This window comes from Phoenix dactylifera, unplaced genomic scaffold (genome assembly GCF_009389715.1).
Source record: "Phoenix dactylifera cultivar Barhee BC4 unplaced genomic scaffold, palm_55x_up_171113_PBpolish2nd_filt_p 000304F, whole genome shotgun sequence".
In the NCBI taxonomy this organism is placed as follows: Eukaryota; Viridiplantae; Streptophyta; class Magnoliopsida; order Arecales; family Arecaceae; genus Phoenix; species Phoenix dactylifera.
In genome coordinates, this window is record NW_024067778.1 from 551,712 (window position 1) to 569,544 (window position 17,833).

Consider the following 17,833-nt stretch of genomic DNA (forward strand, 5'->3'; position numbering starts at 1 on the left):
AACAAGTTAGGTTCGGGTTGATAATTTTTAACCTAATCCGCATGTGACCTAACTCGATTGCTACCCGTAAGGATCCTTATATTATAATGGGTGTAATTTGAAGAATGACTTAAACACCTCTTTTGGTCATGGGTGTATTATGAAAGAATGGGGTAGAAAGAGAGAAAAAAAAAACAGGCAAGAAATAAAAGAGGTCTTTGGACTCACAAGATGTACGTAACTTGGCCAAAGCAGAATACTAACTCTCTATATCTCAGCAGGTTCGAACAAAATCTGTAAAGCAAAACGTAGGTTGGTTACTAGCTATTGATCGCAAATCGATGACATAAAACATCACTAGCCACCGGAGGCTGTGAATGCTAGAGTGGAATAAGAAAAATATGTGAAATGCTATTATAGTTTAGAGCAATCAATGACATGATGTCTCTATTTCTTCTTGCAAGTGATTGGTAATATAGCAAAAGCTACAACTTTACACCATTTGATTTACTCAATTATGGAAGCAGTTGTGAACCTCAGGAGAAGGTTGTTGGCATTTCTTGCTCAGAACTTTTTCCTTATGTCTTCTTTTAAAAACATCTTGCCTGAACCTCTTAGTTTCTCCCTGCAACTCCATGAATGGGCTCCTCTCAATACCCTTCTTTTCGGTTTCTAGCATTCTCTTCCTCTTAGTGGCTGCTCTGGCTGCAGCTGCTTTGTCCTCTTTCTCCTGTCTATGAACCTCTTCCTGCATATCAATGCCTTAATTCTTATGCATGAAAAATGACATCGAATGATTGATGGATAGTCGTATAGACTTTCTAAAATTAGAACATAATAATGTATGTCCGGTCACCATGAAACACCGTAATGAGCCATTAAGTATGGACAAATGCCCACCAACAACAACTTCTATGATTTCTACTTGGCACCATGGCTAAGAATACCAATTCAAGTTCAATTATTATTTGAAGTTCCATTTAAACACGCTATTGTTTAGTTTGTAGTATGTAAGTTATCAGTATGCATCATCAGTGGGACCAACCTTTAACAACCACTTAAAACTTTATTCAGCAGATATGATTCAGAATAGCATTTTCAGTATCTAGAAGTGACACTATGGAAAAATATGGCCCAACCTTCCTTGTGTCATATTAGTGAACATAAATACAAGAATGAATTGATGATTTGCACATGTTTATATGTGAGACTTGGTAAGAGTATAGACGGTAGATACGAAGATTACCTGGAGATTGTGTATAAGAGTGTCAAGAGACTTGATCTTCCGATGTGGCCAACGAGGTATACCAAATTCTCTACATTTCCTCTTCAGTACAGTCAATCCGACATTTAAATTTCTCGAAGCTTCTACGATTGGAAGATTGAAGCACTTAACAAGATCAGTTAAAGAAATATTAGCTACATGCTCTGCTGCAGCTCTCTTCTTCTTCCTGGATGCTCCAACTTCTGCATTCTTTTATTCAAGCCATAAGAAGATAGTGCAAGCTAAGGAGGAAAATAAACAAAATAATTATGTATTTCTCTTATTTTTTCTCTGAGAAATTGTGTTTCTATTTAAACAAGCCTGATACACTAATAAGAGTATTCTACATGTAAGGGAGAATGTGGTCTAGTTTTACAATTTAGTCTCACATATATCATTAGGGCCTATTTGTATGTTGGTTTAGTAGGGCATTTCTCTTGAAACCCTGGAAACAGCTACGTGGCATTTGTTTATGGGAAGTCAGATGGATACCAATTTGTAGAGTGTAGACACTCTCACTAGTGAACTTGTTTAATGATTTAGAGATCAAATAGACCACACTTTGACTAAATCTTACCCTGATAACCTTCAGCTCATAACGAAACCTGCAGCCTAGACCTTGAACTAGCTGGGGAATCGATGCCTTAGAAGCTGTATAAAACCCCTGAAAATTCTATTGAAGATTGAAAACAACCATTTTGTGACATACATGATCTTCTATGAACTTAGATGTAATTCTTCGCTGGACTGCTCTGAAGAAAATAATTTAAGTTTGTTTATACGTGATGATCATCACATCAAAATCCCTTTTAGGTCAGACTAAGATGTTACCAGACTCGATTGAAAGCCATGCATCATTCAGAATTTCTTAATGCAGCTGTGATGATCTAAGTGACACTAAGGTATGCATCCTACTAGTCCAACGCTTGACCCTTCTAGCCATTGGAAAGTAGAAAGCCAGCCAAAGGTTCGGTAAAGAGCATGAGAATTCTTAAGCTAAGACAGAGAACATTCATGTTTAGATCATTCCTAATTTTTAGGCAATCTTATGCAAAACTCTCCCGAAGAAGGATTTGATTTCTCAAGCTTACGCTTTTTCTTTTTGGAGCAATGAGTGGCAAGACCTCAAGCTTCCAGTTAGAGCATAAATGCAAGCAGCTCAAACGATGATTAATTTCTAGAAAATATGCAGAAGTAAAATACTTTATGATGAAATTAGCTTCACAATTTGGATTTCAATTATCTACAATATTTCTTTTTGATTCTCTTTAAAATAGAGATCTTCGATTGATTATTCAAAATGTGAAACAGCTTCAAAATTTGAAAAATTAAGCAAAGATCTCCAATTTAAAGGGAACCAAAAAAGAATTTTTGTTGATAATTGAAATCCAGGGTTTCATGAAAAAAACATCAAAAATAAAACATGTATCTCATGCTTACAACTAGAACAAGTCCACAGCAAGCTCAAACTTGTGTTATAAAATTTCATGATGCAAGCACCATTCAGTTCAAATAACTAAGAAAAATGCCACTTCAAATAGAATTATAGTGATCATTCTAATGGTTGTGCACCAGTTATTCAGTAAGAAAATCACTAACCAGGTACAATTTCAGGGGACTGTTGATTATCTGAAGTTGCTTGTTTCATTATGGGACAAGAGTGTAAGAGTTGATCTTCATCATAATCAGGTGCATTTTTCATTGGCCGAGAAAACTCATTTTCTTTGTCTGCAAGGATTTCTTCTGAAACAACATGCATCAGCTCTTGGTTTTCGGTTTCGCACCTCAACTGGAAAACCTTTTGAAGATCACAGGACAAAGTTGGCACAGACTGTAATCTTGGATTGCTGAAACAGACATATGAATTTAAGGCAAAACTATAATCATCTTTTCTCAATGCAAACAGTAAAAATGGACGGGGGAAAAAGTAAATGACAGAGAAGTTGTTCAGGGGAAGTTGAAGCTAGAAAGCTTTTCATCTAATGATAGAATATACATTTCTATGAATGACAAGGAGAAGTTGTTCAGGGGAACTGCCGCCCCCAGGATGAATTTGTCTCGTGGCGTTCTCCTCCCCCAAAATTCCCAAGGTCGTTTTGAGGGCTGGTGGGCTGCGTGCCAACTGCCACTCTCTCCTCTCTAGTCTTTTTCCACTGGCCCCCAGTTGGCATTTTCGTTTTCCACTGGAAATTCCCATCCACAGGAAAGGTGGGGCCCTTTGTTGGGGGCCACTAAAAACAACAGATACTTTGTTGTGGGCCCCAGGTCCATTCTGGCCCTACCACCGGGTTAAGCATCATCCTCTCTCTCTCTCTCTCTCTCTCTCTCTCTCTCTCTCTCTGTGTGTGTGTGTGTGTGTGTGTGTGTGTGTGTGTGTGTGTGTGTGTGTTGTGTGTGCGTGTGTGTGTGTGTGGCTAAAGATGCAAGCTGGAGATTGGCATTTGGAAAAAGTTCATAAAGGGTCATGGTGGGGAATAAGATGAAGAGGCAAAAGAGGAGAGGGAACATGAAAGAAATGAGCCATGAAGACAATAAACCAAAATCGAATAAACTGGAATATGAGAAAAAACCCCATGCATATGATGAGGAACTTAGCATTTTAGGTGCATACTGCCGCCCCTTTCTGAGGACAAAAGTGGGATTTCATGCAGGTTTTCTGGGTCGTTGAGGTTCGAGTTGCGAGTTAGCAGGTTTCATGGAGGTGCCCGCGAGCTCTTGATGGCTGTCAAGGTTGAGAGGTTTTGAGGATACTGGGAGAACTAAATTTCATCACATTCCTGTCATGTTAAATTGAGGGAAGATTTGCATTGCAGTTCCATAAAATTATTGGGATTTCATCAAGTTCATCCAATTTAACAGATCCCCAAACCTCATAAATAATTGGAACAAAATAAAAAGAAAGGAGATCATTCCATTTTGGCCCATCTTTCTTTCTTTTTGGTAACATCTAGGCCTATCTTGCAAAATATGTCTATACCTGGAGAAGGAGAGGATGGGAGGGATGGGAAGAGGCTGCGATATGGCAGCGGCGGTGGCAGAGTCGAATGCTAGAATACAAAGCCAAAGGCCAATATTTTGTCCCTCGTGGAACCTCGGCCGATGGCGGACGCCACCACGCACCACTGGATCCGCCAGGAGGAGCTGGCGGGGGATCGGCGCAGTGATCTCGAGGTGGGAGGTGGGAGAGAAGAGGAACTCCCTCTCCACCCACAGCTCCCTCCCCTCACCTTCCTCCTCGGAAACGATTCGGTAGGCATGCACGCTCCTGATTAGCTCTGTAAGAAGAAGAGAAGAAGAAGAAGAAGAAAAGTATATAAACAAAGTGTGAGGATTCATGGGATGTTAAAAATTTTACATTATAGGGGTTGTGATGAAAAAGAGACCTTGGTTGAGGACGTTTTTGAAAACAGCGAGAAAGGAGAGAAGAGAAGGGGGTGGATGTGGGTGGTGATTGTTGGAAGACGAGGAGGAGGAGGAGGAGGAGGAGGAGGAGTCCATGGTGGTTGATGGAGGATGCTCATGGGTCATGTTTCAAATGGTTTGGCTACTGTTTTATAATGAAACATGGTGAGTGCTGCAGTGGCAACGTGACAAGAGGAGCATGAAGAAGAGGAGGTTTTGGATCTTTCTTCCTTTGTAGTTTTTGGAATGATATCATCTTTTCTTTTAGAAACATGTTAACATGGTCATTCACCATGCATGTCCATTCAAATTAAGTTTCAAAGCTCGCACTCTCATATGACAAGTTGCCAGTTCATGCTGCAGCTTTGTCTCTTAGGAAGTTCCTTTTCATCTGCTAGAACTAACTTGTTTAACTGCTTCTAGACAATACTTACTCTAGAGTGACTTCATGCATGTATCTTGTTCTATAGATGATGTAAAAAAACAAAAGAGAACAGCTGTAACTTAGAATGTTGCATTTACATAACTTTGATGAGATTTTTTTGGAGGGAATAATTTCGTTGGAGTTTTAATCCATAAAATATTTTGATTAGGTAGATTCTTTGCTTCCATGTTCTATATTAAACATTTTTTTAAAAAAATATATATATTTTGTATTGAATATAACAACCAGGGCCGGCCCGAGCCTTAGGCGACTGAGGCGGTCGCCTAAGGCCCCGGGCCAACGGAAGGCCCCCGGAAGGTGGAGAGAGAGAGAGAGAGAGAGAGAGAGAGAGAGAGAGACCGTGACCAAAAGGAAGCAAAGGCCCCATATAAAACGGGATGAGCTGGCTACGAGTCTTCCCCCTTGATGGAAGGGAGGTGGAGAGTTTCTTGGCCTGCAGAGGGGAAATTTAGGAAGTTGGGGACGGTAGTTTTGTTTTGGATGGAGAGAGAGAGAGAGGAGGGATTTGGTTGCCTTGATACACGCCTGAAGCCACTCTTACCTTTCATCCCTTCCTCTTGTTTGGTTTTGGTCTTGGTTTTCCTTCCCTCACACTCCTGATCCAGCTGGGCCATCAGGAAGAAAGGGGGATTGGAAATGGACTTCTTGGAGGGTGGAGATTCTTTTAATTTTCTCCTCTCGGTTTCTTCTCCCCTCTTGGGTGGTAGAGAGAGAAGGAGGGAGGGGGGTTGAATGGCTGCTGTGCTGTGATGTTGTGGTTGCTGCTTGGGTACTCACTTGAAGGGGAGATGGAGGGATGGGACTTTTATTAATTAGATGGAGTCAATTTCCCATAATGCCCCTACTTTCGCTTATAGAGAAGCTTCTGGACAAATTCTTTTCTTTACCTTGACCATGAAGTGCCATGGGATGACCTTTTCCTATTCCGCTCTTGCTTAACATGATAAACAATATTGCCAAGCATTATCTCAGTTATTTAATCAGTTTTATGACCCTTCTTTTAGAATAATTACTTTTCTGCATTTCCATTCAAAAATAATATTAAATTAAAAAGATTTCTTGCCTATCTTTATTAGATTCATGTACCTTTGTTGAAATAGTGTACTTGATAGCTATACATTTTCATATCATTTTTTTTTAATATTTTATATTTTTAATAATTTATTATTAAAAAAAAAGGCCTCAATCATTGGATTCGCCTTAGGCCCCCAAATGTATTGGGCCGCCCCTGATAACAACTAGAATGCAACTATGTTGAAACTTGCTGACTTAAATCCAGTAGATTGGAATTAAATCTCAAGAAGTTTGAACTAAATGACCAAAAAACTGGCCACGTTTTTTCTTTTTGACCATGGTCTACGCATCCATCCATATATAGCAACTGTCAAATTAATTAAATATCATAAGTTGCTCTCTCTTACACCATCTGTACGATATAAACCGACATGCATCCGAAGACCACCACCCTTTTGACCAAACCTTTTTTCTTTGAAAAAAAAATCCAATAAAAATATCATCAATTGGATGGTTAGAATCATGTGAAATGTAACAAAGTGTGAAGGCTATACGCCAGAAAACATGTGCATTCTGGTGCGATTCCTGTCCATCAAATTGTACCAAGGTAGTAGCATCATGATGCTACCCTAATGATCTGCATTTGCTTTGAAATGAGATAGCTCAGATGACAAGCACATATCTTCTAAGTTATAAACCATCGATTTTTTATTTCCTTTTCGATTTCAGCGGACATTTTGTCAACAACGGCCATTAATTTTCTGCTGAGTTGGCAGCAATTTTGTAAGGGAAGAAGCATGCAGGTGATGTTACGTGGGTTGCATGCAATCCCTTACTCTAAAGTAGCCACGGAAACAAGGAGGGGCAGTTTGGGCAATCAAGACTTTCTGGCTTCGAGTGCTGCTGGTGTGAGAGAGAAGGAAGGCTGTTGCAGTTTGGGAATAGTTTTGCAGCGATGAAAAGAGACGGGTTTTGGTGCAGTTCGTTGGAGGACTGGAACTGCCACCGGGATGAATTTGTCTCGTGGCGTTCTCCTCCCCTGAAATTCCCATGGTCGTTTTGAGGACTGGTGGGCTGCGTGCCAACTACCACTCGCTCCTCTCTAGCCTTTTTCCACTGACCCCAGTTGGCATTTTTGTTTTCTACTGGAAATTCCCATCCACAGGAAAGGTGGGGCCCTTTGTTGGAGGCCACCACAAACCACAGATACTTTGTTGTGGGGCCCAGGTCTCTCTCTCTCTCTGGCTAAAGATGGAGATTGGTATTTGGAAAAAGTTACATATATAAAAGGGCCATGGTGGGGAACAAGATGAAGAGGCAAGAGGAGACAGGGATCATGAAAGAAATGAGCCATGAAGACAATAAACCAAAATCGGATAAACTGGAATATGAGAAAAAACCCCATGTATATGATGAGAAACTTAGCGTTTTAGGTGCATCCTGCGACCCCTTTCTGAGGACAAAAGTTTCATGGAGGTGCCCGCGAGCTCTTGATGGCTGTCAAGGTTGAGAGGTTTTGAGGATACTGGGAGAGGGATATCCATGTTAGCGCCAGTCCCATAAGCAGGACCAATATTTTCATTCTAGCATCATTAGATATATTACAAGGTCTAGACCAAACCCTTTTCATGTGCCAACCTTGGAATTCTAGTTATGACATTTGCCATTGTCATTCATTCCTGGTTTAAAATTAAGTTATCAGGGTGTCTCCAGAGACTTAGATCATCAACACTTGTATTTAAACTCAATCCAGTACAGAAACCCTCACTATCTAGGTTGGTAATTGTTGCTGCAGCAACGACCCTTTAGAGTGAGAAGCTCTGAGGAGAGAGAAAGTGGCTGGTCATCAACAGCTAGTTCCACACCGGCAGCTCTGGGCAGGATTCGTCTCTGGTCACAATGTAGGGCAGTGGTGGGGGCAAGGGAGCTCTACTGTGATCCGAGAAGGGAACGTTCTAGCCCGACTTCTGGTTGTCAGTTATGTGAACCTCCGGGGAGCATAAAAGAGCCGAGAGACCGGCCTTGCCGGTGGTTGTGGCGGAAACTTGGGAGCATCCCCAGTCTCCAACAGATACACAATCTACCATTTGTTTTCTAACCTTTCTGCTTGTGCAGTGCTGACAGGCCGATGGATCAACAGGCGGGCCCATCGGGGATGAAGCCGGGGGGGCGATCGAGGGCAGCGACGGGCAAAGGCAAAGATAAGCTTCCTGCGGAATGGGGGGAGACGTCCAGGGTTCCGGCGAGGCTGGGGCCTTGGGTGACTCACTGGACCCGGACGCGGACGTGGCTCGGTTGAGCCGCCGCTTTCCGATGGTCTTGGAGCTGTCGGAGGTGCCCATTAAGGCTGCTCGCCGGAAGTGGGAAGGCCTCTCGGTGGTGGCTCGCAGCCTCGGCCACCGGGTGCCGGCCAAGTGGGTGGCTACGGATGGGAAATTAGCAGGGAAGGTGGAGGTGTTGCCGCTCGCCGATGACCACCTAGCCCTAAGGTTGGGTCAACGACGGACTGCAACCGAGCACTCAATGGAGGCCTATGGGTGGTGGTGAGGCAGCTCCTCGCCATGGAGCCGTGGGAGCCCGTGTTTGCGCCGAGGGAGGACGCCATGAAAACGGTCGTGGTATGGCTCTGGTTACTCCGGCTTCCGCCAGAGTACTGGTCGGCCGCAACCATACTAGAGATAGCAACCCAAGCAGGGCGGCTGCTCGCCATTGATGGGGTGACCGAGTAACGGCGAGCCATGGGCTTCGTGTAATGTCCGGGCCCACAACCTACTAGGCCCAATAAGAAATGGGCCCAGTTAAGGGTTTGGGCCCAAATTTCACTGTGGGCAGTATTATTTTAATGGTTATTATAATGGTACGGGAAAAAAAAAATGAAAGGGATAAGACCGACAGGGAAGGGTTACCTCACCCCTGCTGGCAGCCGATGCCGGCGCGCCGGAGACAGGGGGCGGCGGCCAGTCCCGGAGTATGGAGGAAAGGAGAGGATGGGACCTCTCAGAGGGGGTTTCATCCTCTAAACAATTATTTAAGCCTCTGCCGGCAACCCCAAGTCACAGACTCCCTAAACTTTGAACGAGAGGAGAGCCGAAGCCCTGGAGCCTAAGGCCAAGGAGCCCTGAAGCTCTGGGAAAGGAAGGACTACTAGGGAGGAAGCACTGCCGACTACAACCGGCCAAGGTAAGGAGTTTTTTTTTTTTTTAGGTTAGGGTTTAACAGAAGTAAGGGAAACCCCTCTGTGGGGTGCTCTTCCCCTCTGTGTCAACAGTGAAATAGAGGGGAGGAGGCCGGCACAGGAGAGGGAGAAAAACCCACAAGCCCGGGTCGGGTCGGACTCACAGGCCGCGACCATCCGGACCGAACCCAACCGGGCTCGGCCTGTTGACGAACCGGACACCGCGGCCTCGGCCGCGGGTACCTTGGGGTTCGGGGGGCAACCCGGGCTTGCCAGATCTGGCCGGGACGACAACAGAGGCCGGCCACAGGGCCGCCAGCCCCGGCCGGACCACCACCTCTTTCTCCGGCAAGGGTGGTGGTGCCGGAAGGGAAGAACCAAGGAAAAAAAAAAAAAAGAGAGAGAGAGAGGGAGGAAAAATTAGAATGAACTCACCGGACCGAAGAGGCTTCATTCTTGGACCCCGGCCTTACCTCATCGTGGTCAGAGCAGGGGGAGAATCTCCCGGAGGAGATCCAGCCGCGACCAACTTCCCGGCACTCCTCTTCTCCGGCATCGCTTCGGAGAAGAGGAAGGGGGCCGGCCTTTCTTCCGCCGGTGCTCCGGGGGAAGCTTCGCCTCGGTCGGTGGATCGGAGGGGAGCCCGTCTCCCCGGTCGCCTGCGAGAGAAGAAAGGGAGGAGACGGAGGGTTCGGTGGGGACGAAAGGCCGAAAGGGCTAGGGCTTTCGGTCGGAAACGAGGAGAAAGAGAGAAAAGGAGAGGAAAAGAGTGGAAGAGAAGAAAGAAGAGGGAGTGATCGAGAGAGAGAGCAGGCCGTAGATCCGGCCGGAGGAGAAGAAGGGGAGCCGGAGGGCCGGCCGGAGGCATGGGTTCGGTGGAGACGAAGGAGAAAAGAGAGGAGAGAGAGGAGAGCGGGAGATGAAGAGGCGGAAGCCTCTGGAAGGGGGGAGAAAAACCCTGATAACGGGTTCGCGGGTCGGATCTGAATCCGAACCCGCAACCCGTTAAGCCCAAAGAAGAAAAAAAAAAAAAAAAGAAGAAGAAAAAGAAAAAGGGAAAGGGTTTAGCCAAATTGACTAAACCCGAGCCCAATCAAATTGGGCTAAGTCTGGACAAGCCATACTATAAATTTAACCAAAATTAAGCCCAAATGGAATGAGGCCCAAACCCAATTCGGCTGGAATTGGTCCTAACAGACCAAACTAATGGAAATCGGCCCAATTAAAGCCCAATTCAAGCCAATGTAATTAATTTGGGGGCCAAATTGATCCCGGATTGACCCTGACTCAGGCCCAAACGGGTCACAGTGACCCTAAACCCGAAATTAAACCCAATTAAGCTGGGAATTAAGCTTAGTGGCCAATCGAAAGGCCAATTAAGACTTATGAGCCCAGCCAAGACCCCAATACAGAGGAATTAGGCTTGGGCTAAATTTCAGGTAGAAAAGGAAATAACATATTGTTATTATAGACATGATTGTAGGTGACTTAGGACTCGTCACCAGGACGCAGGAGACCTAGGAGAAAGGCAAATTACTGTAAGTAACTTGTTTTAATCTTGTTGTGAATCGTGTATGTACTGTAGGCTAAGAACGATATGTGTATCTGACATGCTCTAGTTACACAAGATATGATGATATATGCTTTATATTCCGTTAGGCCTACAAAATACTGGGATTGCATTACATGCTAAAATATGAGTTATGAAATATGAACATGGGTGGGTACATGTCAGTCACATAATTAATGGTTGTGCCACATATTATGTTTTCATAGCTCTTGTGATACATGCAAATGAATTGAATTCCTTATTATGATTTTTATTAGCATGAGTGTAAAGAATGATAATGATTTGCTCTAGCTGCATATTGCTTGTAAAGGGGTACCTAAGAACTCCTATGCTACGGGCCGAATGCAACTGAGCCGGCCTTGCCAGTGGCCGATAATGATGAGCCAGCCCCGCCAGTGGCCGACTAATAACTGAGCAGGCCCCGCCAGTTGACCATTAATGAATTCGCCGTAGCATCTATGAGGTACTACCTATACGGAGCATTATTTAATGAACTCTTAAGAGCTACTGACCCAATGTAACTGAGCCGGCCTTTGCCAGTGGCCGAGAATGACTGAGCCAGCCCCGCCAGTGGCCCGCCTAATAACTGAGCCGGTCCCCACCAGTGGCCAAGAATGACTTCGCAGTAGCATTTGAGAGCATGACCACGGCATGCCGGTGGCACGAATTTTCCTACATGTGCATATTACATGATTTCCTTGACATTGTAGGATACTGTTTTATTTACTCAGCATGGATATTTTATTATGACGATTGATTTAGTAGCATACATGTCAGCTTCTCAAACTCTGATAAGCATGGTTAGCATTTTTTAGTTGATTCGACAAGATTATGCAGGATTACTTACTGAGCCGTGTAGCTCATGCCTGTTCATTTACGTTTTTTTTTTAGATCACCACCAGTGACAGCTGCCAGAAGCATTTTTCTTTTTGCAACAGGGCTTCTTTATTTTTGGGAATGATATAAATAAACTTTTGTGTATATAAACTATGTAGAAGCTCTGTAATTATATGAACCAGTGGGTTGTAATACCTTCTTTTGATATATACAAGTTACACTGCTTTTGACTACCTGTTGACCATGTACGAGGCTGCGTGCTATTGTGGGCGGTAGTCGGCAATAGCACGGCCGTGTCACGGAGCCGGATCCGGGGCGTGACACTTCGTGCAGGTGAAGGTGGCGATCGATGCCATCGAGCCTCTTCTTCCTGGGGTTCTAATTCGGGGGAAGATAAGGGTGAGGTGGCAGCCCTTCGTCTATGAGAATGTTACCGATTACTGCACCAGATACGGCAGGATAGGCCACTCGGTGGTGGGCGTGCCGCCAATTGGTGCCGGAGCAGACGAAAGAGAGAGGGGGTGGATTTGGGGGTTTCTCAAGCGGGCCGAAGTTGGGACCCGGGGAGGATGACCAAGGGCCAATCTATGGCCCTTGGTTGGTGGCGACCCGACCCTGGCTCCCGAGGGGCCGCCGCAGCCGGGGAAGACGGCCGAGCCTACGGTCAAGTCGTCTTCCGCCTCGACCGCCTCCTCTGGGGGACCAGGCCAGTCCTCCAGCCGCATCTCCACTAGACCTCGATGGCTGGCAGAAGCTAGCCAAGGTAGCTCGCCGCCACTCACTGCCGAAAGGCACGCTAGCGGAGGGGGCGGGACCATGGAGCGTCGGGCTCCCACCTCGGCAGCAACCGAGTTGACTCGACCTTTGAACCACTTTGCAGATCTAGTCAACTCGGATGAGGGGATGGCGGATGCTGGGCCGGCGGAGTTTGTGGGCCAGCCCGACCCAGCTGTCATCACGGTGGGCGGGGCCATGGGCCAATCCAACAAGTGGCCCAGGGACGCTAGGGCTGCTAGCAAGCAAGAGCAAGGACCCTGGTTGGCCCAGATTTCTTTCAGTCATGTATTGCTACATTTCTTTCAGTCTAGATGGACGAAGGATAGGAATTCTGGGGATGTCGGCTACTCCCGAGGGCGGACACACAACTCGGAGCTTCGGAGAACGCACTCTTGGTGTGGCCCTGTGACAGGGGAGGAAGTGCAGGAAGCGGTCTGGGCCTAGCAGGGACAAGGCTCCAGGGTCAGACGGTTTTTCCACCTTTCTTCTTTAGGAGAATATTGGGGCATCATCCAGGTTGCGGTGGTGGAGGCAGCTCAGTGTTTCTTCGGTCAGGCAGTGATGCCTGACGACTGGAGAGTTACCTTTGTCACGCTGATACCGAAGCGCCAGGATGCAAGGGAGCCCAGCCATTCAGGCTTATCAGCTTGTGCACAACCCTTTATAAAGTTGTGGCAAGGATAATGGTGGGTAGGATGAAGCGTTTATTGCCAGATCTCATCTGCCAGGAGCAAGGTGCTTTTGTGGGAGGTAGGAATATCTCTGATAACGTCATGCTGGCCCAAGAGATGATGTGAGATCTTCAGCGTGTCTCTAAGCGGCGAAGCCTAATGGCTGTCAAGCTGGACATGGAACGGGCTTACGACAGAATCCGGTGGAGCTTCTTAAGGCGCGCTTTGGAGTGCTTTGGCTTTTATGAGATCTGGATTGATTGGGTGTTGGGATGCGTTCGGGGGTCGAGGTTTTCCATCTTGATTAACGGTACATCTTTTCTTTCTTTAGGTCTATTATAGGGCTTATACAGGGATGTCCTTTATCCCCATATTTATTCATCATCTGCTCAAATGTTCTGTCTCGGGCTCTGCGGGGTGCTTGTGCTAACTGAGAGCTGGAGGTATTTGTTCCCGCCCCAGGGTGTCAGTCTATATCACATTTACTATTCCCAGACGATGTCTCCATCTAGCCAGGGCGCAGGCAGTGGATGCACAATCCTTAGGAGAGTATTAGTGGAGTATTGCGCAGTGTCGAGGCAGAAGATAAACCTCCAGAATCAACCATCTTTCAGCCCTAGCACTGAGCATAGGGTTAAACAGGAGATTCGGGGGATACTAGAGATGCCGGTATAGGATGGACCTGGAGCTATCTGGGAGTACCCATTACGAGCAGGAGGTTGTGGGTGACCGAGTGCTCCGGTCTGGTGTAGAGGATTCAGAGCAGACTGGAGGGCAATCTTCACTCTTTATGATGGGTAGATTGTTGCTGATTAGATCAATGTTAGCTTCCATGCCTGTCCACTTCATGGCAAATACAGTGTTTCCGAAAATAGTGCTGATGAGATCGAGCGGCTACTTCGGAGCTTTCTGTGGGGATCGTATGGAGGGGTCACGGATGCACTTAGTGCATGGAAGAGTGTTTGCCTACCAGTGAGGGAGGATGGCCTCGATGTGTTGTCTCTTGTGGAAGGCGCGAGGCGCTAATTGCTCGACATGCAGCTCAATTCATGCTAGAGCCACAGGGGTTCTAGTGTCAGACCATGGATGCCAGATATGGCCGGATGGGCACTGTAGGAGCGATTCGTAGTGGGCTTCGTTGCTTATTTATGTGGCGAGAGATCGCAAGATACCTACCATATTTGTGAAGAATACTAGATGATTGATAGGTATGGGCGGAGTATCGATATGGTTGGTGACCCATGGGTGGGTGCCCTACCTTTGAGACTCTGGCCGACTATGGTTGCATGAGGCAGTGGACGACTGCGGGTTTGCGACCTCCTTGTCCTGGCAGGGCTACTTGGAATGAGGCTAGGTTGGGTCATATATTTGGGACACACCTAGCTGAGAGGTTCAATCCCTTCCGATTCGAGGTATGCAGGTACGAAAACCTAGGTGGAGCACATCATGTAGGACCGGTGTTAAGGTGGGGACTCTCCTGAGTGCTCCGGCCGGAGCATGAGCTAGTCCAAAGTGTGCCTGGGTTTGGCGCCTGGACCTCCATCTGAGGGTCGCATTGTTCTTATGAAAGGTCGTCTGGGATTGGCTTCCGACGAGAGCAGTACTTAGCGGACGGAGATTGAGGTTGCCCCCTAAGTACGGGGCATACAGAGCTGATGAGTCGGTGGATCATGCACTGTTTCAGTGCACATGGGCGAGGGCGGCATGTCGTGCAGCGGGGCTGTTGTGGAAGGGTTGGTCTCAGGGGGACCAGTTCTTACGGACCATCCGTTGGTGTTGGACAAACCCATTGACACACTAGAAGGCGGTTAGAGCGACCTGCACAGCATACCAGATATGGCTGGCAAGGAATGCTTGAACTTTCGGCAAGCATAGCATGTCGCCAAGGCTCGTGGCGGAGAGCGCACGGGCGTAAGGCGGCAGAGATTAGTCATGTTTCCTCCTTAGAAGGACTTTTGACAGCTCGGGATATCTGGAGTTTCTATTCTTGCCTCGGCAGCTTTTTGTGCGGTATTTTTCAACCTGGAGCCCCAACACCCCGAGTGGCGTTCTCCTAAAGTTCTATCAAGGTCAATTTTGATAGATCGGTGCTGGATAGAGGCACGAAGAGTGGAGCGGGTTTCATCATTAGGGACCCAAACTGTTTGCCCAGAGATGGTCACCCAAGAGGGGGTGAATTGGGTGTTTTAAAATTTTTGTCTAATTAAACAAACACACAAGTGTATGGTGCAAAAGTAAAAATTAAAGTGGTAAGCACAGTCAATCGCAAACGCAAGGTTTATAGTGGTTCGGAGCTTCCACTGCTCCTACATCCACTCCCCAAACACCTTTGGGAATTTTCCACTATAATCAGCGATTACAGTCCGGTAGTTTTTCGAGTGAACTACCCAACTCGTTGTTTTACCCCGGGCTAACAACGAACCCTACAATCCCCCAATTTAACCTAGGCTTGGGACGCCTATCCCTTGTTCCAAGTCCCTTGACTGGAACAAGCACAATATTCAAGTGTTTTACAAGAATTTAAAAGCTCTTATGAAAGCAAATAAACAATGAAGAACAACAAAACCGGAAGAACCCTCTTTGCCGTTGAAAGCGTGGGTGATGGTGGTTCTTCCGATGTGGATCACGTTGGCTTGAATGCGAGCTTTGATTGCCGAGTGGGAGTGAGTAGATGAGCACGAAATCAGATGAAGAAGACTTGAAATGCACTTGATTTCTCCTCTTGAAAGCACCAACTCCCTTGAACTCTTTCTCTTTCTTCTCTCTTGAATAATCTTATGTTTGGTTGGTGAGAAGATTTTAAAGGCCACTTAAAAGCTCCTTTTTATACTCCTACAAGCAATAGATCCGTTAGACACAAAAATATAGCCGTTTGAAATTCAAACAAACCTGCAAAAGTGTGTCAGTCGCGTCCCAGGCGTTCCGGAGACGTCTCCGCTTGAACGAGAGACGTCTCGGCTGTATAAAAAATCTTTTGACGATGTTGGAGTCGACTCGGCGCTTTCTGGGGACGACTCCGAAGAAGAACAGCTCGATTTCTTGTTTTTCTGTTTTTCTGAGAGAGTCGGCTCGGCGCTTTTTGGGGACGTCTCGGGATGTTTGTGCTTTATGCGTGGGGACGACTCCGACGTTTTTCTCAACGAAAAAACAAGTCCTCTGGAATCCCTGAGAGAGTCGACTCCGCGTCCTTCGGAGACGACTCGCGCGCATCCCTGAAATCGGCCTTTCTGCCGTCTCTGAGAGAGTCGACTCCGGAAAGCCGGGAGTCGACTCCGACCCTGCGAGACGCCTCGGCAGGTGCCGGGGACGTCTCCAGACGTGCCAGTTTCTCCTCTACGTGCCAGAGACGTCTCTGGAACAAACCGGAGACGTCTCGGCTGCCCCTGATCCGTTTTCTTCATCTCAAAAATCTTCAATAAATCCTCAAAAAATATGGGAACATGCCTTGACAATTCTTAACAATATTCTTAGTTAAACACCTGAAATGCTCAAGTAAATTGTTAATATAAGGAATTATACTCTAGTGTTTTGTATTCATCAAAATCCATTAGGGGGTCAACAATCTCCCCTTTTTGATGATGACAAAACACTGAGTATATGCAAAATTTAAAATTAAACATATACACAGTATTTGATCAGATGTACAAGTATTGTGTTTTGGTTAGAGCTAGATACAGTATGCATAATTCAATATAGTCAACTGTCAGTTCTATCCTTATGCATAAGTATTGATCTTAGTAGCTCTTGAGCAATTTTGGCATATCATCTATCACTTTTAGATTTGAATCAAGTTAAAGTGTAAATTAATGAAATATTGATGCTAACAACAATTAAAACCAAATACTTTTGACTCCCCCTTTCTTTTCCAGAAGGACAATTGTCTTAAAGCCAATATTCTTCAATTTTATCTTTTCATTTTGTTGATTCTAATTAAACTTTCAAGTATGAGTGTAAATTTTGCATTTTGCATTCCATATTGGTTCTACTCCCCCTTTTTGTCATCAACAATGAAGGGGACAAATTTTCCTTAGGTGCCTAAAACACGATGCCTATTAGAATTCAGCATTCATATTACATGAATATCCAATGACTTGGGAAGGTGAAATTACTCCCCCTTTGTTTTGGAATTCATTTCAGACCTTTTAAATGTAGTTATTACAAGTTGTGCTCCCCCTGTTTCATATGCATTGTCAAGTTGGCAAAATAGTGAAATGGTTGCACATTGTCAAGTTTGAACATTCAAGGTATGTTATGGCATTTCCATGGCACATCACAGAATTAGAATACTCCAAGATTCAAAAAGAAGGGTTATGACATTCATATAGCATTACAATCATTTGAAGCCATTACAAGGATAAAAATCCAAAGGATTGATTGCTAATACAAAAGAAAGAGTTTCATATAAGCCTAGGGTTTTACAAAAAGATGAACCCTAGATGTCCACAAAATGTGCCTCACCGGCGACCACGCTCAATAGCCCCAGCAGCAGCCTCCACAAACTATTTATTGCATCCATTAGACTTCTAAAGTTATCTCCCTGAGATTGATTGAGTGCTGTCACTAATGCTTCAAATCATGGGTTGCCCTGTCAATCCTCCTCTAAGCTGGGCAGCCACACTGCCACATTGCCTTCAGGGCTCGTCAACTCTTGAAGACCATCCGATATGATCTTCAATTCAGCCTGTATCTCACATGATCT

The 17,833-nt window shown here is 45.7% G+C and overlaps 1 protein-coding gene across 1 annotated transcript; it reads right to left on the reverse strand.

Annotated features, from left to right (window-relative positions):
- Nucleotides 1-365: 365 nt before the first annotated feature.
- On the reverse strand, nt 366-4,949 carry LOC120105511 (protein RKD5-like). Its single transcript, XM_039118074.1, has 5 exons — nt 4,627-4,949; nt 4,221-4,518; nt 2,843-3,090; nt 1,226-1,446; nt 366-727 (listed from the first exon to the last, which is right to left on the reverse strand). The coding sequence occupies exons 1-5, from the start codon at nt 4,769-4,771 to the stop codon at nt 491-493; spliced, it is 1,149 nt and encodes a 382-aa protein (XP_038974002.1). The 5' UTR covers nt 4,772-4,949; the 3' UTR covers nt 366-490.
- Between the last annotated feature and the right edge of the window lie 12,884 nt (nt 4,950-17,833).